General features: G+C 39.5%; 1 protein-coding gene across 10 annotated transcripts in view; it reads right to left on the bottom strand.

The window, feature by feature from the left end:
- Window positions 1-26,624, bottom strand: part of BCAS1 (breast carcinoma amplified sequence 1) — a 126,100-nt gene that overhangs the window by 6,548 nt on the left and 92,928 nt on the right. For 2 of the 10 annotated variants that reach the window (XM_030825557.1, XM_030825559.1), the window contains 4 exons: window positions 24,473-24,514; window positions 15,635-15,802; window positions 6,168-6,233; window positions 2,053-2,316 (listed from right to left, as the gene is read on the bottom strand). In XM_030825557.1, coding sequence (XP_030681417.1) covers window positions 2,053-2,316; window positions 6,168-6,233; window positions 15,635-15,802; window positions 24,473-24,514 — 540 coding nt within the window. The remainder of the gene's footprint in view (window positions 1-2,052; window positions 2,317-6,167; window positions 6,234-15,634; window positions 15,803-24,472; window positions 24,515-26,624) is intronic. The other 8 variants (XM_030825560.1, XM_030825562.1, XM_030825558.1 and 5 more) reach the window with 5 other exon arrangements.

Raw genomic sequence — 26,624 nt, 5'->3', positions numbered from 1 at the left:
GTTGCAGTGAGCCAAGATTGCACCATTGCACCCCAGCCTGGGTAACAAGAGCGAAACTCCATCTCAGACAAAAAAAAAAAAAAAAAGTAAACTAAAAGAAATCCAAATACTTTCCCCAACATCTTCTTTTCTGGTCCTTTAGCAACTTGCTACTCAAAGTGTGATCCTTGGATCAGCAGCTTTTGTAGCATCAGTCAGGAGCTTTGTGGCATCCCAAGTCGGACCCCAAAACTATTCAATCAGAATGTGTGTTAATAGATCCCTGGGTGATTTGTGTGCACAGTACATTTTGAGAAGACTTGTGTTGGCAAATCCAGTAAAGCCTCACCCACTTGGGTGAAGTCTTTCTCTCAGGGCTACAAACCGGCATTCCTGCTTTACATCAACATCTGCCTTCCTCACATCAATGAAACCACTGCAAGGACTACATGATTAGTTTGAAGACAGCACTACACCCAGAAAAAAGAAGCTAGTAAGGAACTATTACATCTTGTGGAATAGGAGAGAGAAGCTATGAATGTGAATGTGCTTTAGATGGAATGCTTAATAAATATTTTTGGAAGAAAAATGAAAGAAGGAAGGAGGGAAAAAAGGAAGGAAGGAAGGGAAGAAATTTCAGTGGTTTCCATATGTAAATAAAATGATTAGTGGATACCTAGTTTTAGTGTCTCCATTCTCAAAGTGGGTGTTTTTTAAACATGCAAGTAGAAATTGTTAAGTGTGGTTAAAGTTGAGTACAATGTTTTATCGAAGGGTAACAATTTCAAGTAATGTATTCCAACTTTATATATCATATTTTGGTATCTATTATTTTAATCTCATCCATTCATTCCTTTGTTTATCAAGCACCTGCTGTTTATACAGTCCTATTTCAAGTGCTTGAGATACAGCCTTGAACCTGAAAGGTGGTGCCCTGCCCTCATGGAGCTGGGAGTCCAGTGGTGAAGAGGTGCTTCCATTTTGTAGAGGAGAGTAAAATAAGCAAATCTAAAACACCTCCTCACCAGTCTGCCTAAAATTGCAAGCAGTAAAAAAAATTTCCTCTGCTTCTAGCAGCCATTGATTCTATAGTTTATGGAGTAACACAATTGTACATTTACACCCCTGTTAAATTAAATAAGCAGGAGGCCTTTAGCCTGAGGCAGTCTCCTTACTCTGAGTGTCTATGTAACAAACTGCAATCACACTTAGTAAGTAAAGAAACCAAAACCTACCTTATGAGTATACTTTTTTTTTTTAAAACAAATAGCCAGGTTGTAGCCAATCACAAATAGCTGAGCGTCAGCCAATCACAGGCAACCAATTGATCAGAACATTCCCAAATAAGGCAGACACCTCATCACATCGTGACCAAATAAGGCAAATGCCTCATTGTACCCAATCAGATAAATTTTCTACTTTGCTTCCATGTTTGTCCTATAAAATCTTATTGCTCATGCCATTGGGCAGTGCTCTCTGAACCTCGTTGTGTTTTGAGTGCTGCCCAATTCATGAATTGTTCTTTGCTCACAACATAAAGTGTGTTTAAATTTGATTTGTCTAATTTTTTTAACACTTCAAATTGGTATAATATAATGTAAACAAAATAAACCAATAATGCATTAATTCTCCATTCATTCATTCAACAAATATTACCCAGAGCATCTACTACGCACAAGACACTGAACAAAACTGATGATGATGTTCATGGTGATGATGACGATTACTTCTACGTGCTGATTGCTCCCTAGGTCTCAGGCACTGTGCTAGGTGACTAGATGCAGTATCTCACCTAATTGTTTCATGAACTCTATGAGTTAGGCACTATTATTTATGCACAGATAAAAAATCTGGTTCAGAGAGGCAATAACTTCCTCAAGGTCTCAGCTTGTAAAATGGAGAAGGATTGAATCTGCTGGAAGTCACATAGCAGTTCAAAAACCCTGAGTGATAGACCCGGGATCCCAGTGTGAAGAGCCACATGTAGAATTTGAAAAACTGACTGGGGCAGATGGTCTTGGGGAAGGAGAGAGCCCAGAAAGAAGAGGCAAAAAAAAAAAAAAATCCACCTACCAGGCCTTTAAAGAAGCCCCCAAGGGACTGCTGCCGCTTCTCAGGTCTCTTTTGGAGCTTGTCCCCATTCTGCAGTGAGTTCGTGTCCACTGTGGCCTGCTCTGTGCACTGGGCTGGTTCTTTGGCTTCCTGCTTGTTGCTCTTCTGCTTGTTCATCTCGGCTGCTGACTTCTTGTCCTTCGAGGAGCCCTCTTTACCCTTCTGTGGTGCTCCTGTTGGTTCAGGCTCTGGTGGTGTGATAGTCTTTTCTGTGGAGTCTGACGTCTACAGCAATTTCAAACAAAGTACATTTTTAGTGGCTGCAAGACAACTCTCAATAGCAAGGGAATAAATATGTTAAAACAGAGATGTTCAAATGTTGGGTGGTGTCTACATTTTCATGAATCCTAGGTGAAATGAAAATAAAAAAAGAAAAATGTGCACTTATGAAGTTGTTGTGGGGACATTTATTTAGTTATCTAACAATTCATTAATACATTTTATGTTATCCCAGAAAGCACTCTTTATCCCTTATTCTGGAAACAGAACTTGGCTTTTCCTTGGGGAAACACCCTTCTTCCTCATCTACTCCATGTGGTCCAGGCAAACTACTTCCACCTCCAGACAAGGGCATGTGACTTAGGCCTGACTAATCAGAGCATTGTATGTGATTGGCCTGCTGTGATTGGCTCAGCATAGCCAAATGCAGATAACACTGGAGCTAATCTCAGAGCTTTGCTGAAATGAGAGAGGCTGGTTCCCTTTCTGTTAGATTTGAAGCTATGGAAAGGTAAGACTGGAGCTTCCAGAACCACCAATATTTCTAGGGAAAATCTTCCCGAAAAGGAAGCCAACACAGAGAAAAGCACAGCTGAGAAATGGAGAGAGAGAAAGAGAGAGAAAGAGAGAGAGAGAGAGAGAGAGAGAGACAGACAGACAGACACCAGGCATTGATGGTATCATGCATGCCTCCTAAATCTAGCTGTTCCTGAAGCCCTTTTATGCTTAAGCCAGCTTTGAAGGGGCTGCTCCCACTTGCAACCACATGTCAGTGTTTTCCTGGGGATGCCCATTCTTTTCTTCATAATTACATTTACCCTAATTCTTGGTGTGAAACTGTCCTTTTGCTTCATGAAATGGTGATAAAAGAGATTATTGTTTTATTAGTTTTGAGTGTTTATCGTTTTTTGTCAAACTGAAAGGTTTACAATCCTACATGGTTGCAATAATTTGATGAGATGAGGCTGTAAAATCCAAAAATCTAGTACATGCAGGCTAGGGTAAGAATAACCATGTGGATATCTTATTTCTTCAGCTGCAAAAGCAACAAAGTTCCAAAAAAATATTTCTCCAGTATAAGAAAAGCACTAGTTCAAGCAAGGCTGGCTTTGATATTGGGGAGAAAATTTAGAGCAGGGGAGACTGAATGTTACATACCCTGTCCAAAGGGCAACAGTTGCTCTGATCCAGCCAAGACATACCACGTAGGCTTGCAGCCCCAGTGTGGTCAGAGCTTCTGTTTTTTCAAGACAACCTTGAAATTAAATTTTAAAAAATGCAAAATGTCAACTTTTAAATATTGACTTTAAAAGTTTTAAAGCCCCGATTGTGGCAACTGGCAAACACACTTGACCCACCGGATATGTGTGTATAAGCATGATTCATGAAGTTATGTACTGTGCCCAGGTAAAAAGTTCTACAACAAGGTAGCAGCTTTGATGGAGAAGGCATCAACTGTAAGAGAACTTTCCTTTCACACCAGTGAATCATGCACACCCTTAGAAGTAAGCAGGAAGACAAACAGCAAAGACTCCCCAGTCCAGGAGGCCTTCACCGGTGCTCTATCAGAGGACAGAAGTCCTTGGAGAAAGAAGCAACAGGCATCCAGTGTACCTTGAGAAGCTCTTCTGTAATACATGTCTTGAATACTTCTGGCAGAGCCCAACTGTCAGAGTTGCAGCAAATGCTAAGATATGGATGTCCAAGTACAATAGATATCCCAGAGCAGATACTCTCCTTAGAATGAAACAGAAACTCTCACCACAACGCTCTTCAGAAAGGCCAGAAACCAGAGATCCCAGTTCAAATGCCTTGTTAACTGTTTTTGTTGTGTGGAAGATTTTCAGATGCAGTGAGTGGCTAAGAGCTCAGTGCCTGGAGTCAGAAGGACCTGGTTTCTTTCTAATTCCACCATAATCTTGCTGTGTGACCAAGGATAAACTGACCTCTTAGTTTCCTCATCTCTATGGGAGCAATAAAAGAAATGACACCTTATGGTGCTGTGAGAATTAAATTAGCTAAAAATGGAAAGAACACATCAGTGTTCTCAAGTCTGAATCCAAGGCTTCGGAAAATAAAATTCCCAATTGGATTCTGAAAACACTCCTAGGTGGGTATAAATACAAGGATGTTTCCAGCTTATTTGGATTTGTATGGCTGTCATTCCAATTTTAGAATCACCAAGATTATTGGCATAATTCCTTCACTGTAAAATTCCAGACAAAATATACCATAATATTTAAGCTTTTCTTTTTGAATAAAATAATTTTATCCTGTTTTTAGGTAATAATCTTTGGGAATTTTGGTCCCAAAGTTGTCTAGGGACTTAGTTTGGAGGCCAGGTATAGTCATAACTTAAGAAACAAAATGAGTATAGCAAAAAGCAATATATTTCCTGTTTAAAAATGTAGGATAAACCAATTATTATGGAAATAAAAATACTATAACCTATTTACAGTCATTGCTGTCCATTCATAAGAGTGATATGGGCAACATTATAAGACGGAAATTCCCTATCAGCTGCATAATAGTAACAAATAGACACTGTTAAAATAGAATTGTGCCCCCACCCCACTGCATGTGTTGAATCCCTAACTCCCAATGTGATTATATTTGGAATAGGAAGTAATTAAGGTTAAATAAAGGCATGGGGGGGGCCCTGCCCCAATAGGATTAGTGTCCTTATAAGAAGAGACATTGGTGAGCTTATTCTCTTTCTCTCTCTGCCATGTAAGGACACACAAGCAAGAAGGTGGCCATTTATAAGCCAGAAAGAGAGTCCTCACCAGGAACCAAACCCTGCTGATTTGGTTACTCCTTAATCCTATCTTTTCCAGCCACAAGAACTGTGAGAAAATAAATTTCTGCTGTTTAAGCAACCAGCTATAGCATTTTGTTGTGGCAGCCCATGCTGACTAATACAGTAGCTAACATGTATTGAGCCCTCTATACCAGAAATGTTCTAAGTGTTTTACATGTATTAATTCATCTAAGTATGACAACCCTGTGAGGAAGTACTTTTCATAGCTCCTTTATATAGATGAGGAAGCTGAGGCGCTGACAGATTTGGCAATTTGCCTAAGTCACACAGCAAAAGAAAAAAAAAAGTGGCTGAGCCAGGATTTGAACCAGACAGTTTGAGTCTACCACTCATTCTTGTAGCCACTTCTCTATATTGTCAAAACTACTAGAAGAATATTTGATGCCATTTTTTGTGGAGGTATATTTTTAAATTAAAAAAACAGTGCAGTTGCATGATCCCATTTAAAAAAAGGAACACATGTAGTTATAAACATGTCATAGCTATGTTTCTTTAAAGAAAATAATGAAAGCAAACGGCGTGACCTCCCCACTCCATGTCTTTATTCTGTTCAAGACATAGATTCTAGTACTTGCCAAACACTATGCAAGGTGATAGAGAAATAGAAGAAGGAGACTTCTTGCTCCACAGACATTCCAGACAGACATGAGAAGGAGCAGGGGAGATAAATGAATTATTACAATTTGCGATGACGCAATGAAATAAAAGAACAAGATGTAGTCATGAGAGGCAGATATGGAAGGTCTTTTTGAGGAGGTGACATTTATGGCAAAAAGTGAAGGGTGAGAAGAGATTTTTAATGCGAAAAGAGGGAAGCGCATGTGTGAAAACTTTTTGATAGGATAAAGCTGGGGAACTCTAGCTTGTTCATGCTTGTGTCTGCAGACCCCAACATAGTTCTTGGTATATAGTAGGTGCTTAATCCTGAGATATTAAATGAGTTGGCTGTGGCTGAGAATTTTATTGAAAAGTATACTGTGAAGAAGTGAGAATACACCACTAATCCCACCACCAAACTGAGTTCAAGGTCACTTACTTGGCAGCTGGAGTCTTTCCCATTTATTTCTTCTGAGTGGGTGATCCCTCCATCCCCTTTCACTGACTAAAATAACAAACAGACAATGGCCTTCAGCCACTACAAGTACAGTGACATGGAGAATGCAAGAAAGTTCTAAAATGGATGATCTCAGTCATTTATCATTGAGGTTTGGGGTCAAGACAAATGGAAGACCAACTGGAAACATGTTACTCATTGGATATAGAGATTTCCATGCAATTTCTAACCAGATCTAATTAAATTCAAGTGTTGGCCTCCAAAAATAACAACAAAAGTACTAAATCCTGGAATTAGGCAATTCTGAGATAAATGATGATGGTTCCAATTAATGTTGGAAGCAGGAGTTAGTTGAACATATTAAATGAAGACTGAATGAACAATTGACCCATGAGTAGCCTTCCACTGGGAATATGTAGGCTGTGGGTGTTTTATTGTTTTTTTTTTTCTCTCCTTGATAGAGATATGAGTTTTGTTTAATATTTCATTTTCTACCCTTTAGCACCCACTATAGCCAGCAACACCAGTGACAGGGATAAAAGGGGTTGGCCTTGACTCCTTAAACTCCACACTCTAAGCTAATGGTTCTAGAAGCATGATTCCAGGACCAGCAGCTTCAGCATCACCTGGGAACTCACTAGAAAGGCAAATTCTACAGACCCATGCTGGATCTAATGAATCAGAAGCTTTCAGAGGCGGAGGCTCAACGGTCTGCATTTTAATAAGCTCTCGAGGTGGTGCTGAGGATTGTTTGAGTTTGAGTACCACTGCTCTCAGCAAGTTGGCCATATACAAGTTCAGACTCATGCTGGGGTCTGTGGTTTTAACGGTGCATTTAGTAATGTCCTATGCTTAGTGCTTGATACCTAAGAAACCTGGTGATAAAATGCTCGGTTCTTATCAACAACATTGACTCAGGTCTAATTCCCACATATTTGACCACTGCTTAATGTCTCCTCTTCCCAGCTAAGGGAGGAGTATAGAGAGCAGGGTTTCAGCCATGTGGGGCAAAGAGGAAGACTCCAGATTCCACTGTTATTTATGGCCGTGGCTGTTCTCTTAGCAGACAGTAAGAATCCACAACATATGCACTAAGAACAGCCAGAAACATTAAAGGCACTCAAATACTTTTTGACTGATTAATATTATGTATCTTTGTTGTCTGAGCTATGGTGTTCACATTAGAGATAACACAAATCATTATTGATGAAGGATAATTTTTAGTGGAGTGCTTACAAAGTGCTGGGCACTGTGCTAAATGAGATAGTAACTTGCATTATTTCATTTATTCATTATGTTGGAACCTTAAGATAGAGGAATTACTTTATTTTTCAGACAAGGAAATGGAAGCTCAAAGATACTAGCATCACCATGGAACTAGCAGGTTTGAGTGCCAGTATTGGATAGCAGGCAATGACTCCATATTCCAGACTCTAAACCACCTCCCCATACTGCCCCTAGAAGGCAGGAGGCACCACTCAATCAATAAACGTTTATTGAGCATTCACTGTATGAAGTTGCTGAATGTTAGATTAAACAAAATGATAAAAGCTTGGATAAGATGGAGGATGACCAAACTTAAATGTGGATGTTTATGGGATGTCCCCTCATCAGAAGTCAACTGTGCTCTTCTTTATTTTTGATATTATTATTAAGAGACAGGGTCCCGCTCTGTCACTCAGGCTGAAGTACAGCGACACAAATATCATTAACAGCAGCCTCAACCTCCATGGTCAAGCAATCCTCCTGCCTCAGCCTCCCAGATAGATACGACTACAGGTGTACACCACCATGTCCAGCTTTTTTTTTTTTTGAGAGAGAGTCTCACTCTTTTGCCCAAGCTGGAGTGCAGTGGCATGATCTTGGCTCACTGCAGCCTCCACCTCCCGGGTTCAAGAAATTCTCCTGCTTCAGCCTCCCGAGTAGCTGGGACTACAGGCACCTGCCAACATGCCCTGCTAATTTTTGTATTTTTAGTAGAGACAGGGTTTCACTATGTTGGCCAGGCTGGTCTCAAACTCCTGACCTCAAATGATCCACCCGCCTCAGCCTCCCAAAATGTTAGGATTACAGGTGTGAGCCACTGTTCTTGGCCTAGCCATTTTTTTAAGAAATTTTTTGCAGAGATGGAGTCTCACTATGTTGCCCAGGTTGGTCTCGAACTCCTGGGCTCAAGTGATCCTCCAGCCTTGGCCTCCCAAAGCACTGGGATTACAGAAGGATTGTGCTCTTTTTAATATACTGCTTAGTGTGAAAGAGGTGGTGTCTGGAATTTCCATGTACTGAGAACATCATTGTTGCAGGTTTCACTAAGATTTTCAACCCAATGGCAAACAAAGATTAGACTGTCCTCTCCATAAAATTTAGATCTATCTACATGGAAAGTGGGTTTTTCCTTCCTCCATGTCTTGTGCATTGTTCTACAAAGGCCAGTCTTGCTTGAGAAGGTTTAGAAAAAGAAATGAACTCTTGGCTATTTCTTCCCTCCTCATAACCAGCTCTGTCAGCCTTCCCATCACACCCAAAGCTTTGGACACGTAAGTATTTCATTCAGCCTTCAGATTCAGGCTGTGTCGTAAGAGACCTTCCTACTCAAGCACCTTCCCAAGTGGCCTTTAGACTATGGCTTTGGATCAAATCTGTCGACCTCTGAGGAATGTTGAGCAGCAAAAAACAAACAAATGCACAAAATGGCTTTTTAGGCAAAAACCGAACGGACCTGAAGAGTCACGCATGAGCACTCCACCACCTTCTAGAGAATAAAGTTCTCTCACTTGCCCCCTAGGAGACAGGAATTCCAAACTTCCCGTTAGTTGTTTCAATTTGGCATTCATTAAGGACTCTGTCAGTTTAAGGTTTCAATTTGCTTTCTTTACCCCCATTTCTTTGAGAGCCCTTGGAGAAGAATTGGGATTGAATCAGAAGGCTGTGTTGACAGCAGCTGATCTCAGCTGACATCATGAAAACAGACCTCCAGGCTGTCAGGGAGATTACCGCAACGAAGTTCAACTTCTAAAAAATTAAAAAAAAAAAAAAAAAAGAGAGTATCTCAAACTTCTCAGTGATTTTTCTCTATTGCTTATTTTGAGGCATGTAAGCTGTATGTGTGCAAAGGTGACTGAAGTTGGGTTTAGACTTAGAATCTTACTAAGACCATCTGAAGTCACTTCTGTAGCAGCAGTTATTATTAATAACAACTCCCTTCCTTCCTTCCTTCCTTTCCTTCCTTCTTTCCTCCTGTCCTCTCTCTCTCCCTCACTTCCCTCCTTTTCTTCTATCCTTCTTTCCTTTTTCTTTGCAGAAACAAATCAGAATAATTCATGTTGAACTCTGTATTCAAAGGAACCATAAACATAGAAGCTTATTTTTTCTAGCTGTCAAAAATAGCAAAGTTATTGTTTAAAGAGACTAAAATTCTTCCAGAGACTATTTAATACTTTGAAGAACAGTTTAAAGACTATGAAGTAATTTCAGAGATTTTCCAGTGTGATATTGAGCAACTTTCTTCATGGAGTTAATTTTTATTCATGAGAGTCAAAGGTGAAGCATCTCAGGGCATTCAGCCTGCAGTGTTGAGATGGAATACTTGTGGCATCCATGCCTTGTATATTAATGAAATCATTTTTTATTTCTTTCATCGTGTCATGCGTTCCTATAGCTTGATACTCTGAGGAATGTTTGAACCGTCTCCAATGTGTATCACTCAGCTGTTCAAAAATCTAGCAAAAATGTTTGGTGGTCAGTTCACATTTCTTTGAAAGGAATGTTAATGTATTTTGATGGCAATATAATTCAAACACGATTGACATTTAAAAGAAAAAGAATTGGGCTGAAAATTTGATATATGGTGACTATATCTGCAATATTGTTTATCAGACCAGTCTCATGAAAACAAATCCAAGGAATGGGATCTACTGGAAATTTCTAGGATCAACAAAGGTAATGGATCTGAGCTTAGTATTTTACCAAGATGCTCACTTGAAATGGAATTGGACTAGTCAGGCAAAATTCCCCAGCCAAGGTAAATTTTGTTTTAGTGACAAATATATTTAGAAAACCTATGTGCAAGCTTTAAGTAAGCCATATATTAATTTTCTTCTCCTTTGCCTTATTGTCATTTTAGCTAAGTGCAACAGCTCAATGCATCAAAATGGTATTTCCATAGAACACACTACTAAAGAAATTACAAAAATGGAGCATGTGGTTGTTCTACCTTCATATCCTTTCTGAGAATACCAGCTGCAGAAGCACAGGAAGCAGCAATTACACATGAGCCAAAGGGTGAGCTTTAGAATAACAAAATGACAACAAAACAAAAAACTGAGTTTGAATTCTGGCTCTCCCGCTTCCCAGCTCTGGGACCGTGGAAAAATCCCATAAATACTCACGAGTCTGTGTCCTCATATCTGTCATGGGGCAGAGAGAGAGCTTGTTTCCTAGAGTTCTCTATTAATAAATGAGATACTGTGTGCAAAGTGCCTAGCACACAATAAATAAACGGTAGCTCTCATTGTCATTACTGCCAATAACTGAAAAGTGCTGAATGACTACAGAGACCCTTTTAGGGTAGAAAGGAATGCAAGTCATTGGTAGGGACAGGAACTGACCAAATTAATGCTTCCTTCAGAAATCTTTCCTTAAAGAGCAAATCAGTATTAACCTTTTAATGCTCAGGGAAGAATTTCAGATCAAAGACTTTCGGTTTTCTGTTTTGTAACTACCATCACAGACCACCCTCTTTCCACCTCCAATAGTACGTCTCAACAGGTTTTGTTAGACTTACTAGATTGAATGTAATTAATTAAAAAACCCTCTGATTTCATGGCTGCCTCCTCATTTGGACTTTTAATTTACCCATTATTAAAGCTCATAGTATTTCTCTAAGCCTGAGAACATTATTCCAACAAAGATTTTCTTACAAATCTAATGGTCCAAAGAAAGATATGAGGAGGAGTAAATGAAATAATGTAGGTGAAAATAGTTTGAAGGAGGAAAGCATTTTCAAGTGTAAGGTGTTATTAATATTGATGAAGTATAAAACTGTATCTAGATATTTCTATCTACCACCTTTCTGGTTTCCTTTGCCTACCTGCTTTGTGGACACATGAATGCAGTATTCTACCCACTCACTTTATAAAAATACACCAGCACTTCAAATATTCAATTTCTTGACATACAGCTGAATTAATATGTATAAGAATCTTTTCCTATTTAGGGCATGACAGATGTCTTAGATATTCCTCGCAATTATTTAAAATCCTGCAGGAGCCCGCAGAATTTCTGTGAAGTTCTACATCTCTATGTGTTGAATGCACTGTTAGGACTTATATGATTCTGTTTTCCCTTTCCTAAAATATAGTTTTTTTAAAAATGATACTTTTTCTATTTTTATTTATTTATTTAAGACGGAGTCGCACTCTGTCGCCCAGGCTGAAGTGCAGTGGCGCTATCTCGGCTCACTGCAAGCTCCGCCTCCCGGGTTCACGCCATTCTCCTGCCTCAGCCTCCCAAGTAGCTGGGACTACAGGCTCCCGCCACCACGCCTGGCTAATTTTTTGTATTTTTAGTAGAGATGGGGTTTCACCATGTTAGCCAGGATGGTCTCGATCTCCTGACCTCGTAATCTGCCCGCCTCAGCCTCCCAAAGTGCTGGGATTACAGGCGTGAGCCACCGTGCCTGGCCTCTATTTTTATTTTTATGAGCAGTAAATTTCTAGAAAGAAAAAGATCTCCAGCTGGGCGAAGTGGCTCATGCCTGTAATCCCAGCACTTTGGGAGTCCGAGGCGGGTGGATCACCTCAGGTGAGGAGTTTGAGACCAGCCTGGCCAATATGGTGAAACCCTGTCTCTTGTAAAAACACAAAATTGGCCAGGTGTGTTGGCATATGCTTGTAATCCCAGCTACTTGGGAGGCTGAGACATGAGACTCACTTGAACTCGGGAGGCAGAGGTTGCAGTGAGCAGAGCTTGTGCCATTGCACTCCAGCCTGGGTGACAAAGCGAGACTGTCTCAAAAAGAAAAAAAAAACGGAGGGAAATGCAAAGGATAGAAAGTAGAAAATCATGATTTGGTGAATGGTGAAACTGAATACAAAGCATAAGTTTTGCAGTTGAATTTTCTCTTCCATTAAATCAATTATTTAAACAAATCGATATTTTGCTAACAATATCCAAAATTTGTTTGAAACGTTTATTTATTTGGCTCAACATCCCCACCCGCTCAAAAAACCCTTCGTGATGGGCCAGATGTTGTCTCTATTTTCAAGCTGTTAGGGCAGGTTTTTTCTTTCCTTCATAAATCCGAAGACTTTGAATCAGTTTGGAAGCTATGAACATGTTACCAAAAAGTATTTCCTAAAAATAATTGCTAGAGCCAACTTCCAGAAGTCTACCCAATGGGGACATTAACACATGTGCACAGAAGTAAATGTATAAGGATCTTCATACAGGCTTGAGAAGCAATTGAGATAACATGGGTAAGACACTTGGTGTGTGCTCACTGAATATGAGGATAGAGTTAAAAATAAATGTCTGTTTTATTCTCCACGGGGAGAGACTGCACCTGTTTATGCTCACTGTTGTAACCCTTGTGCCCGGAATATAGTAAACACTCAATAATTATTTGTTGAATAAGTGAATGAAATGCAAAAAGTTGAAAACATACCAAATGTCCATCCATTGAGCAATGGTTAATCTGAGTATGATAAATCCAGACAATATGATTCAAATAAGTTGTTCTAAAGAATGAGGCGGTTCTCTATCAGGGGTTGCAAACTCAAATACCCACAGGGAAAGGGCCGGTAACATAAATGAGTGAGCCAGACTGGGTGTGAGTGGTAGGGATTTTAGTAAGCTGCAAAACTCATCATTTGTTTATTTGAATTAATCGCAATATAAATATAGTGTTGTAATGAAAGGAAACAGAAAAAAGACAATAATTAGAATCCCTGGAATTTTAAAGGAAATTCCAACAATCAGTATTTAAACTTGGCAAAGATAGTGTCTAGGTTCCCAGGCCTTTTTGTGGGCAACTGGTCACAAGAACAATGGACATCATGGAACCCAATTCTAAGAATCCATTGGGGATTGCTGGGGAAAAGTGTGTCCTCACCTACCTTCATCCCTATCCTATAGCAAATTGATTCCAAAGGACGCTTTTCTTTTCAATTTGTTTCCCTCAGAATTTAGACTTACCCATTTTCTACTGCCAAAAAATTTTCCCAAACAGCATCTAACAGATAGCTGTGGGGGATAAATTTAAGTAATATGAGACCTCATTAGAATTTAAGAATTTGTTTTAGATGGATGCTGTGAGTGGCTTACAGGTTTTTTTTTTTTTTTTTTTTTTTTTTTTTTTTTTTTTTTTTTCCATGCTTTCTCTGGAGTTTCTTGTACTTTTCCCTGCTTTAAATGAAGGAGCTTCGTGTTGGTTATTTGGAAGAGACCGTCATTCTATTTGCTATTTTTGTTTTCTGTATCTCTCAATTCCATCCAGAAATGGAAAAGCTGATCACTCTCAATATTATGATGAGCTATTTGGGGATCCCATTTGTAAGTCAGATGAGTTGCCAGAAACAGGCCAAATGTTCTTTTCTTTCCTGGCATAATGTAAAAATTGGTTTAAAAAAAAACTCAAGTCTTAATCTCAATTTTCACTGCCAAATTGCAGATCAAATGGCCAATGAGATAGATGGGGTTTTGGCCATATGGGCCGCCCACAACTGATTCTACACTTTTTACTCCATGAGAATATAACGAGAAAAGAAAATGGTTCCTGTCAACAATTTCTAACATAATTATTTCTAATATGCCTCGGTTCCCATTGGCAAGGGTTTTGTTTTGTTTTGTTTTGTGGGCTAGATAGAATTCCTTAACAGGTTGAGCCTGTGAAATTAGAGAGTTGCGTTCTCAAAGGATTAAACTCCAAATACTCCTGAAAACAAAGTCACACTATAATGAAATTCTTGTTTTTCATTAAAAGAGAATTAAACTAATGACCTTTTACATGCATTTTTGTTTTTTGTTCTCCAACTGATTGAGGTTTTGTTGCATTATATTATTTAAGCTCCTGGCTGTTTAGTCATTTAATATGCATTGCTTTTTATAAACAGTAAATATATCTATCACATTCTTTCTATTCTACACAAATTAAAAGCATGGCTAATTCATCAACTAAGTTATGTATTTCACTATTGGAATATTATGTTGTCATTTCCTTATTTAATTTATCTATAAGCTAGTTTTGTCCAAATTTGTGTCACTCACATGTCACCTTTAGAATTTTTGCCACTTCTTTATATAACTTGGACTATTTAATACATAATCCTTAAAATACCCGATATTCTTTATGTCAACAAATGTAATTCAAAGAAAATGTCATATCATTACCATAATAAGAAAAGCAGTATCATTGACCACCAACAGAAGGAAACTTTAAAAGTAAATAATACTAAGCAATAATAGTAACTTCCAGCTAGATGCTGTTGTATGCCAAAATTTGGAGGCAACCATAATTAAAAGGCCGAAAAAAGAATAGATGTTGGCATGGATGTGGTGAAAATGAAACACTTTTACACTGTTGGTGGGAATGTGAACTAGTACAACCACTATAGGAAACAGTGTGGAGATTCCTTAAAAAACTAAAAGTAGATCCACTATTCGATCTGGCAATCCCACTACTGGGTATCTACCCAAAGGAAAATAAGTCATTATCTGAAAAAGACACCTGCACACGCATGTTTGTAGCAGCACAATTCACAATTGCAAAGATATGGAACCAACCTAAGTGCCCATCAACCAATGAGTGGATAAAGAAAGTGTGGCTTATGTACACCATGAAATACTACTCAGCCAGAAAAAGGAATGAAATAATGTCTTTTGCAGAAACTTGGATGGAGCTGGAGGCCATTATTCTAAGTGAAGTAACTCAGGAATGGAAAACCAAATACTGTATGTTCTCACTCATAAGTGGGGGCTAAGCTATGAGGATGCAAAGGCATAAAATATGTTATAATGGACTTTGGGGACTCAGGGGAGAAGGTTGGGAGAGGGGTGAGGGATAAAAGATTGCATACTGGCTATAGTGCACACTGCCCGGGTGACAGGTGCACCAAAGTCTCCGAAATCACACTAAAGAACTAATCCATGTAACCCTAAACCACTTGTACGCCCACAACTATTGAAATAAAAAAAATTCGGACCCAAGGGCAGCTCTTTTTTGTTAAAAAGTGTTAGCAGGCATTACAGAAGGGTTAAAGAATATTAGCAATAAACTGAGACTTTCTGTATGATTGAATCAGAAGGAAAAAAGGGAATTTTCTCACTATGCAATTCATATTCCATACATACCATCTACAATTATGTTTCCTACTACCTGTGGCATGAGCCCATTGTTCCCAGAAGCCGCTCTAGGTATCTTAGGTTTCCTATACTGGAAGTAAGGGGCTTACCATTTGTCTGAGAAATGCCATCAGAGAGGTTCTTGGTTTGCTTTCTTCTCTTTTGAGTTTCGTTTCTGTGGGTTCAGGTGCAGCATCTCCTTCGTTGAGGTCCACTGTTTGTAAGGCTGATTCTACTTCCTTGGACTTTATAATCTCTACTGGTGATTCACACACCACCTGGATTATTTTGCCAGGTAATAAGAAAATGAAAAACAAAACATTCCCCCAAAACATGTTTTACAAAGTGGGGTCCTTGTTGCCCCCTGTCCACATAGTAGCTACAATTTTGAATCTATGACCATTTCTACACAGGCACATCTTGGAGAAGTAATGCTTATGTTGTGCAACGCACCAATTTCCAAGCAACTGCCACATTGACATGGAAGTGGCAAAATCCCTTCCCCAAGGGGAAGAAGAGATAGGAGGTTCTTTTTGGGGACTGTCCTTCGGAGCATGCCCAATACCCATTCTATTCTAGTAAGCCCACCTCTTTAATCTGCCACCTAGGTGAATTACACTTGGCCTGTGTAGAAACCAGGAATAATCATTTTCTTAAGAGTCCAACCTTAGAGACGGTAACCATCACAGCTTCCAGTTCTCTTTCCAGTTCCCCTGCAACTGTGAAGAAACTGTCCTCTTTGCAGAAAGGAGAGTGTAAAAACCACTCAATTTAATCCACTTCCTCATTAAGTGATATCTAATTTTTCCCCAGAACAGTCATTTGCCATTTCACTTAATTGAAGTTTATGCTTTCAGAAGAAAAATGAACTTGGCAAGAAACTGATGGTTAAGTTGTTCACGGCCCTGGCCATGGTACCTAGTGAGCTCGATTTCCTCTGCCTCTGAGTGTCTGTGGTGGCTTGGATGGAAGGGCCCATCTACCACACTCTGCTCTCAACTTGTGTTCTTTTGCAGTGCCCCACTCCATTTGTACAGGGCCCCAGTCACATCTGGGACAGTTTCTGCATTTGTGTTGCTCTCTGCAACAGGACAGAGCGAATTGGCCAGGAAAGGCTTTTACAATTTCCTTTGTTTCCTCAGGCAGGGGGCTGGCAAAATACTACCAAATCCAGCTCAGTGACTGTTTCTGTATGGCTCCTGGGCTAAGGATGGTCTTTACCTTTTAATTTTATTTATTTATTTAAGAAATGAGGTCACACTACGTTGCCCAGGCTGGCTTTCAACTCCTGGGCTCAAGTGATCCTCCCACCTTGGCCTCCCATGTAGCTGAGACTATCAGCACACGCGACAATGCGTGATGGATTTTACGCATTTAAAGCGTTGGAAGAAATATTTTAAATGATAAAATGTATGGGATGGAGACCACAAACGGCCTATGAAGCCTGAAATATTTACTATCTGGCCCTTTAAACTGCATGGCTTTCATCTGCTGCCTCCCTGGAAAGTACCATAGAGTCAAAGGCATCTTCCCACTTGTCTTTGCTGGGCCAGACCCCTAGCTTCTGGGAGCCTTTTTTTTTTTTTTTTTTTTTTTTTTTTTTTTGAGACAGAGACTCGCTGTCGCCCAGGCTGGAGTGCAGTGGCGCGATCTCGGCTCACTGCAGGCTCCGCCCCCCCCGGGTTCATGCCATTCTCCTGCCTCAGCCTCCCGAGTAGCTGGGACTACAGGCGCCCGCCACCTTGCCCGGCTAATTTTTTGTATTTTTAGTAGAGACGGGGTTTTCACTGTGTTAGCCAGGATGGTCTCGATCTCCTGACCTTGTGATCCGCCCGCCTCGGCCTCCCAAAGTGCTGGGATTACAGGTGTGAGCCACCGCGCCTGGCCAACTTCTCGGAGCCTTGATCTTGGTGTCGGGGGTAGGGGAAGGGAACTTAGTTATTTCCAAATATATGGTCTGCTGAGAAACTATTTTCTTTCCCATCATACAGAACATACCATTGGTTTGCAAAATGACCTGAATTTTCCAAATCGAGAAGAACCCTTAATCTCTGTATTGTCATTTGATTCAGGGAGTTGCCCATCAATAAATCAGCAGGCAGAACACCCCAACATTTGGCAACTAAATCACATTTCTTAAGCTAAATTAAATTTCTTAAGCTATTGACACAATTTCTGGTATTTTCTTTTTTGTAAACAAAAATGGAAGTTGGGGGGTTATAAACTCAAAAGTCCTCAGGAGGCAAGGCAGAGAATATCAGCATGGATTGACCAGACATAAGACAAAAAGGAGTGATAGGGAAGATGACAAAGTCAAGTCAAGCTGTCCCATCGAAAGATGTTAAATGATTAAAAATGCTGGATTGGCCAAACAAAACCTATTTGTGAGGAAGGGTCTGCTGCTGGGCTGCTGGCTTTGGACCCCAATCTATCTTTAGGAAACAAGGTGGAGACTGGAGCCATATCAGAGACTGAGAATGGCAATAGAGCGTGGACATGGATTTCCATATTTTGAACTGATTTAATTCAATTGCATTTCTGAAAAATAAGTGTGAGCCACAAGAGCCCTTCAGGTGAGCCCTTCAGTTACAGTCTAACTCATGGTCATAGAGGACAAGCTCCAGAACAACTTGCTGGGCTCTAAATCACATCTGTACCCCTTATGGGTGTGCTAATCTAAGCTCAGTGCTCCACGTCTCTGTGCTTTCGTCTTCTCTGTTCTCGGTGGGGATCGTATACACATCAGAAAGTTGTCTGCATATTAAATCAGGCAATACATGTCAAGTTCTTAGCACCATGAGCTCAATTAATGCTAGTGGTTGTTATTTGTGTTAATGTTACAGCTATTTAGTCCATGAGCATGAATTATCTGGATTAGGCACCATTCACGTATCCAATATTTAGAGATGATTATATTAATAGCTACTTCTTACTATGCCTGGTGTTGTACCAGGTGTTTAATATTTTTTATAAGTAGCATCAAGAAATAGTTCGATAGCTTAGGAAATACAACATTATCCCTATTCTATAAAGAGTGAATAATTGAATGACTGGGCCGAAGCCTCACCACAGATAAATAGGCATTACAATGAGGATGGCATTCTCTGTGGCAACTCAATGTATCTAATAGTGGCTTAACCAATGAAAACATGGAACAAGAAGTTCTGGGGTTGGTTCAGTGGCTCCACAGTATCTCTAAGAACTTTGGCTGTTTCTGTTCTTGGCTCCACTATTCTTGGCATGCTAGATTTTCATCATTTTATTTGTTACCTTATGGTTATAAAATAGCTGCCACAATTCCAGATATCACATCCTCAATCCAATGTTCTGAGAAGGAAGGAAGGTCACAGCCAAAGACTTGCACCAAATAAACATCTGTATTTTGATCCCCTATCTCAGGGTACCTAAATTTCATGGGTCTGAGCTAGGCCACTTACCCCCAGGCTACTTACTAGTGAAGAAAATGAGATTACTAATTTAGACTAATCATGATCAAATACTTTGGGGGTATAAAGTTGGCAACTTTGCCTAAAACTAAGGGTAGAAGAGTGGAGAAATAGAAAATAGCTCTTAAGTAGATAAGGAATAGAGTTTGCGTTCAGAAGTATTCTGTCTTTGAGGCAGTGAGTTCTTTCTTTGTGTGCAAAGACCTGGAGGAAAAATTACTCATAAATAAAATGATCAGATTGTATGGCAATTACTCTGTAAATCAATTCTATTTGGATGCCAGTGGTTCCCTTGCTGAGCCTTTCCAAATGTTGAGAGGCATCGACCCATAAATCCTAGGCCACAAGTCCATTCTCCAGAACACAACTATTGCAGTAGGTAAAAAAATATAGTACTTCTGGAGACTTCCACTGCCTTTGAAGTCAGGCCAAGAAGTCGGCTTTTAGTAGCCAAGGAAAATCCACTGACATCCAGTGTGGAAATCCAGAACAATCTTGGCTAAGTAAGGATCTGATTTGCATATACAGACATAAGAATTCAATTTTTATTTGGATAATTTTCCAAATTTCTCCTAGGCCAGGGCTTTGGAAAAAGTTGTTTCCTATTTAGAACATATGACTGCATCTGCACATTTTAATTTTGGATATCATGAATGTACATAATTAAAGTCAGATGTGCGCTACATTTTAGAATTAAATCCCCCCTGCTTGATTTCTGTAGAGGATATGGTAGACATTGCATAAAGATGTCAGGTACGTCTAACATTGACAATATACATTTCAGTGAAGAGTTTCCCTTTTTGCCTCAAATTTTATACTACACTTATTCTTGAAATTTGGTTATACAGTTTTTACTAGAGCTGTGGCTTTTGGAAATTGATTTATGGCAAATAGATTTCCTCCATTTAAACTTTATGCACAACATCATATTAACATTAAAGGTTTTTATTTTAAAATATTTTAAAGATTATTTTGATAGGACTTTTAATGTGATTGATTACAAAGACCTCCTACAGTTTTTTTTTTTTTTTCTACTCAGTAACTATTCTCTCTCATCTGCTTACACATTCTAATTTTGCTTTGGGAGAGTAATCTTTCCTAACTTCAAGACTATGTAATTTGGATTAAGCCAACTGAAAAGGTCTAAACCAATCAACATGGTCAAGCTCCTTGACTGTGTTGGTTTAGAAATGACAACATGTGGCAAATTGTATTATTTCTCCAATTATTTACCCTACCTTCCCATAAATGAATTACACACCTGTGCCCATTGATGTGTGACTTGCTTTAATGAATGGAACATGGGTAAAAATGACATATACCATGCCTGAGCAGAAGCTTTAGGATCCGTTGCATGATTCACCCATGCCACTATTTTCTCTCTGCAACAAGAACTGCATGTCTTATTGAAGGGACTGCTGCTTCCCTACTGACTTCAGCAGGAAGAGGCCACATGGGTTAGCCAAAGCCAACTGATAGCTGGCTTGTAGCATGAGTGAGAAAAGAAAAAAAAAAGCTTCTTTGCTATCGAGAAGCACTGAAATTTGGGACTTGGTTGTCACTGCAACATAACCTGGCAAAAGCTGATGAATACAGCATGTGAATGTATTTCAATCAGTGAAACAGAACAAACTCCAGGACATGTAGGGCTGCTACTTGACAAATAGCTCATTTACTTTGGACTGAGTGATGTGATGTTGGAAAGCTGAATATGTAGCCAGGCCAAGAAGGCTGAACCCAAGGAGAGCCCTGAATTAAACTTTATTTGAAACCAATTTAACTTTCAAGTGATGAGAGCCAGTAAAGGCCACTTTCTTTCTAATCCAGGTTGAATTGGGTTTTCTTTCCCTTGCAACTGAGAGATTACTTATTAAGAGAGATAAACAACAGAAGTACCTGTTTCCATGGTCTTACAGGTTATTGGAAGGAAAGAAATTTTTTTCACTAGAACGTTAACTCAATTAACCAATGGGCAAAACATTTTTTTTATTACAACTGAAAGATTCTATCATTTCAAGAGTTAAAAAAAGATTTATTTCTGATAGGACCAGAAGCACATTCTAGGAAAAGCACTAAACTTCCACAGGCTTCAAAATTCTTATTTTTCTTTCTGTGAGAAACTTTGAGAAATATTGACATCACTCGTTTTTTTTTTAAATACAAGTGGGCCTTGCATCAGTTGATAGATTAGTTCTGGAAAGTTGTAGGTAGAGAAATTTTAAAGAATAAACTCAACCACATTTTAGCCAGAAGTCGCTATTTAAAGCACTCTTGTAATATGGTTAATCACATCTAGTTGTCCTGTTGTGAAGGTGTAGAGTACTATACATTGTTTTGACTAATGCCTTCTCTCTTATTTAAGAGAGGAGGAAATTAAAGCTAACTCTGTTTTACATATTCCTTCAATCCACATGGACACTGCGTCAGCTGTGAGCTGTATCATTTCACTAGGAAATAAAATCACTGATTACTGGGACATGCTCACTTACTATGTTGTCTCTTATTCGCTAATTTGCTAACAATTACTGCAGAAGGTGGCAAACTTTTCCTGCAAAGGCCCTGCCAATCAGTGTTTCTGTTGAAACTACTCAACTCTGCTGCCTAGCAACAAAGCAGCCACAGATGATATGTAAAGGAATTAGCATGGCTGTGTTCTCATAAAACTTTATTTCTGGACACTGAATTTGAATTTTGAATTCACATAATAAAATATTCTTTTTTAAATTTTTTTCAACCATTCAAGAATGTAAAAATCATTTTTAGCTTGTGGGCTGTATTCAGCCCATGAGCTACAGTTTGCTGATCCCTAAAATTATTGAGTTCCGCCTACATTTCAGGCACTGAAGTAAGCACGTTATAGACATTATCTCATTTAATTTTCACAAGAATCCTAAAGTGTAGGTGATATTATTATCACCATTTAACAGATGAGTAAACTGAGGCTTAAGAAGTATGGCCTGAAGATGATGGGATGAACGTCACAACCATCAGCCTCATTTCCTCCAAGTGATAGGCTGTCAGAAGATGAAATACTGATGCTGGGAGCGGTGGCTCACGCCTGTAATCCCAGCACTTTGGGAGGCCAAGGTGGGCAGATCACTTGAGGTCAGGAGTTTGAGACCAGCCTGGCCAAGATGGTGAAACCCTGTGTCTACTAAAAATACAAAAATTAGCCAGGTGTGGTGGTGCCTGCCTGTAATCCCAGCTACTTGGGAGGCTGAGGCAGGAGAATCACTTGAACCTGGCGGGGTGGAGGTTGCAGTGAGCCGAGATTGTGCCACTGCATTCCAGCCTGGGTGAAAAGAGCAAAGCTCTGTCTCAAGAAAACAAACAAACAAACACACAAACAAACAAACAAAAAAAGAAGATAAAATATTGAGCCTTAAAAATCAAAATGTTGCTTGCGGTGTTAAGTCATTTAAGGCAATTTTTATAATGCTTCTTTATTTTATTTAACAAATATTTTGCCTTATTTTATGTCCCTATCATCAGTTTTTGTGTTATTGTTTGGTGTCAATAATTTAACTTTTAATTCCGGTTTATATTTCTATTTAAAATTTCACACTAGAAAATAGAATATCTCCTGTTTGCCTGTTAGAGATCAACTCTGCATTTTAGCATCTGAGCTGCGGGAAACACAGGGTTCCTTAAACAAGCAACTACACACAAACATCCAAAAAGTTTTTCTTTAGAAAACTCAAAGCTAACAGATGCTACAGATTTTACGGGCAGCTTTTAAACTTAAAGTTCGTGGAAAGAAGTCTTGTGGAGTCCTCCTTGTAGGTTGCTGGAATAGAAACTTTGACTTTCTATAAAATAGTAATTCATGAGAACTTTCTGGAATGATGAGAGACCTGAGCTTTGCTGGGCTACTAAGATTGGCTCAAGAAAGAAAAGAAGGAAGGAAGGAAAGAAGGAGGAAGGAAGGAAGGAGAAAGGAAGGAAGGGCAGTAAAACCAACAAACAGATTTTGAGAGGTGAAGCCAGCTGGACTTCCTGGGTCGAGTGGAGACTTGGAGAACTTTTCTGTCTAGCTAGAGAGTTGTAAACGTACCAATCAGCACTCTGTAAAAACGCACCAATCAGCACTCTGTGTCTACCTAAAGGATTGTAAATGCACCAATCAGCACTTTGTGTCTAGCTAAAGGATTATAAATGCACCAATCAGCACTCTATAAAAACACACCAATCAGTGCTCTGTGTCTAGCTAAAGGATTGTAAACGCACCAATCAGCACTCTGTAAAATGGACCAATCAGCAGTCTGTAAAATGGACCAATTAGCAGGATGCGGGCAGGGACAAATAAGGGAGTAAAAGCTGGCCACCCCAGCCAGCAGCGACAACCCGCTTGGGTCCCCTTCCAGGCTGTGGAAGCTTTGTTCTTTCCTGCTTCACAATAAATCTTGCTGCTGCTCACTCTTTGGGTCTGTGCCACCTTTAAGAGCTGTAACACTCACTGCGAAGGTCCGTGGCTTCTTTCTTGAAGTCAGCGAGACCAAGAACCCACTGGAAGGAACCAACTCCGGACACAATTTCAAGATTTTTCTTCCAACAAGAATCATAACACAGCCATTCTAATTTTTATTCCACATCACAGACAACATTTCAGAAACGTGTTTAGATGTTCAACATCTGTTAAGTTCCCATAACTAAATAAAAATAAAAACTCACACCCTATTTATGGCAAGTAAATAAGGGACACCCAGAACAAGTTTTGCTTTGGCAAAATGATAATATTCAGTTTCTATCTCAAGGAGCTGCGAATTCACTTATCCCTACTTATAAAAATTTCCCAAAGACTGCACTTCTTTCAGGGCAGAGAGCTGTTGTTTTGGGTCTGAAACTCACGAGGTCAATTTATTAATCTCCCTGGAAGCTACGTTTTTGTGGTGTTTTATATAGCGCCATCCCTTTCGGGGATGAATGTACTGTCTTGAAAATTTTGACGATTCCTCTAGAAGATTCAAAGCCAGGAAAACAGTGAGGCTCAATGTCTGTATCTCAGAGGTAGACCTGTAGAGTCAGCTCTCTAACCTGAAACTGACATTCTCAGCGTCTATTGCTGCAAGATGTTCTCATGCCTGATGCAACTCCCTGTCCTGGGTACCGCCCAAAGTTAGTAAGAAAGTGGATCACCATAGAAATAAGAGTTAACGAGCAGTTAAGGTGGAATGAAGCAGAAGGCGGAGCATCATTATCCCTCAAGGAAGCGCAAAGCTGTTCTTACGTGTAGTAGACTCTTTCAGCCCCTGCTGATAACAATTATAAAAATTCATGCCCTGATTTTGCATTTATTTTGCACTGATTCAATGAGAGTTACAAAAATTCATCCAATGTTATCCTCCATGCGTCCCTAATCACATACGGGGTAAAAGAGTCTACAACAAACGAATCACACTGGCAGCATGCAAGAACACAGGACCCCAGTGCTGAAAATGCCCAATTGTCCAACATGGCGGAAGATGAGAATGGAATGATTCTGCCGTGGTGTGTGTAACTTACATTCTCCCCTGCACCTGTGGGGACTGAGTCCTCTTTAACTGACTAAAGGAAGATAAAAACAAAAGTGAGAGTTAAAAGGTTACAAAAAACAAAATTGTTACATAAAAGCAAAGGGTTAGTTGGGCTCACAGTCTTGTGGTGCGTTCCGGGACATTGAATTGCCTAGGTACACCTCCTTCTAAAAAGAAAGGAGACTTACAAAAATGAAAACGGTATATATATATATATATATATATATATATATATATATATATAGTTATGTATTTTAAAATGCAACAAAGAGAAAATTAAAACAAGATGCAGCCAGGATACAAATGGAGCAAGCAGAAGTGTTGTCACAGAAAATGCTAACTGCTGTAGGTAAGCAATGTACTTGCCTTTATATTTTCTAGTAGCTGATAAAAAGAGAGAAATGCAATTAATCATTTAATACAGAGTCACTGTTAGGTAAAACAAAGAAGCTGCTCAGGAAAATTCTGGTAACAAGTCCAGAGAAACTCATTCAATTGTCCTTTTGAGCAAGCAGGCTTTATAATACAATACGCAGGGTCCAAGCCCTATCCTGACCATAGCACAGGGGCCAACAGCAGGGGCCACTGCTTTCATCAGCCCTCAGTCTAGGCCAAGTTGATTAGGTCAAAGTTCAATTTGACTAAAACATGTCTGTGGAAGGCTAGAGAGCTGCAGTCCTACATATCCACATTCAAACACCATTTTACTCCCAGGAATAATTCTGGCATATACAGTCCTGCCCCAAGTGGGATAGGAGTTATCCCGATTCTGTCAAAGGTCAAAGCCACAATCATTCTTTCAGTTAGCCAGCTTTGGAGTTTACTTCTGCATCTTTCTTTTGGTGGTTCTTAAACTTCTGGAGGGATGGGGGTGGACGTTACAGACCACTTTGAGACTCATTTGATAGATTTGGACTCTCCTCCCAGAGAAATGCACATAAACAATATAATTTGCAAATAATTTCAGGATTCATAGACCTTCTGTGTCTCTCCTCTTGGATTACAAGTTAAGAACTCTGTCTATATCCATTTTGTTACTAAGTCCTATTTTTTTTTTTCCTTTAAGGCATCCAGGGGAGGGGAAGACAGGAAGTGATATTCACAAATGTATCTTCTGCACTAGGCATCTTGCGTTATATATCATCTCATTTAAAGCACCCCAAAATGGTAAGTATTGTGATCCTAACTTACAGAGTAAGAAATAGAGGTTCAGAGAGGTGAAGCCACTTGTTCCAGTTAAACAGCTAGAAAGTGGTGGAAATGGTTTTGATGCATTTATTTTACATCTAAAAGCCAAATTTTCCCCTGCTATGATGACTTCAAGGGTCAGAAACACATGTTTTCAGCAATTGTGTGAACTCCTTTCTTCACATACAGACTTACTCTCTCTAGCTGAGATCTTCAGATTGCATAATTTATTTCTAGTTATCTTCTTCCCACAGTGAAGTTTCTCTGGGCACAAAAATGTTCCTAAAAGAGATTGCTGAATTTCAGAAAGCTTCTGATTATCAGGAAAATGTAATGTGTTCAGAAGAAATTAGCAGTAGTGTTAATGTATTAATCCGTTTTTACATTGCTATAAAGATACTACCTGAGACTGGGTAATTTATAAAGGAAAGAGGCGTAATGGACTTACAGTTCCACATGGCTGGGAGGCCTCAGGAAACTTACAGTCATGGAGGAAGGGGAAACAGGCACATCTTACATGGCGGCAGGCAAGAGAGAGTGAAGGGAGAAGAGCCCCTTATAAAGCCATCAGATCTTGTGAAAACTCACTCGCTATCAAGAGAACAGCATGGGGGAAACTCCCCCCATGATCCAATCACCTCCTATCAGGTCCGTTCTTTGACACCTGGGGATTATGGGGATTACAATTTGAGATGAGATTTGGGTGGGGACACAGCCAAACCATATCAGATACTTTCTTGAAACTGCACCCCTTTTTCTCTGAGATTAGTCAGACACTAGTTAATACCATGAACATGTAATGAGCCAAATGGTATCTTCAAAGCCAGTCCTCCTCAAGGCCAGCCCACAAAAATTTCAAGAATCATTATACTGTTTATATTAGACAGAGAAAACCCTTCCATTATTTAAGAACAGCACTTCTAGGTTTTCATACCCTTTTTCCTGTCCCAGTT

The sequence above is a fragment of the Nomascus leucogenys genome, chromosome 13 (genome assembly GCF_006542625.1).
Source record: "Nomascus leucogenys isolate Asia chromosome 13, Asia_NLE_v1, whole genome shotgun sequence".
NCBI classification, from domain to species: domain Eukaryota; kingdom Metazoa; phylum Chordata; class Mammalia; order Primates; family Hylobatidae; genus Nomascus; species Nomascus leucogenys.
Note: the sequence above shows the minus strand (reverse complement) of the source record. Positions and strands in the feature narration are given on the sequence as shown.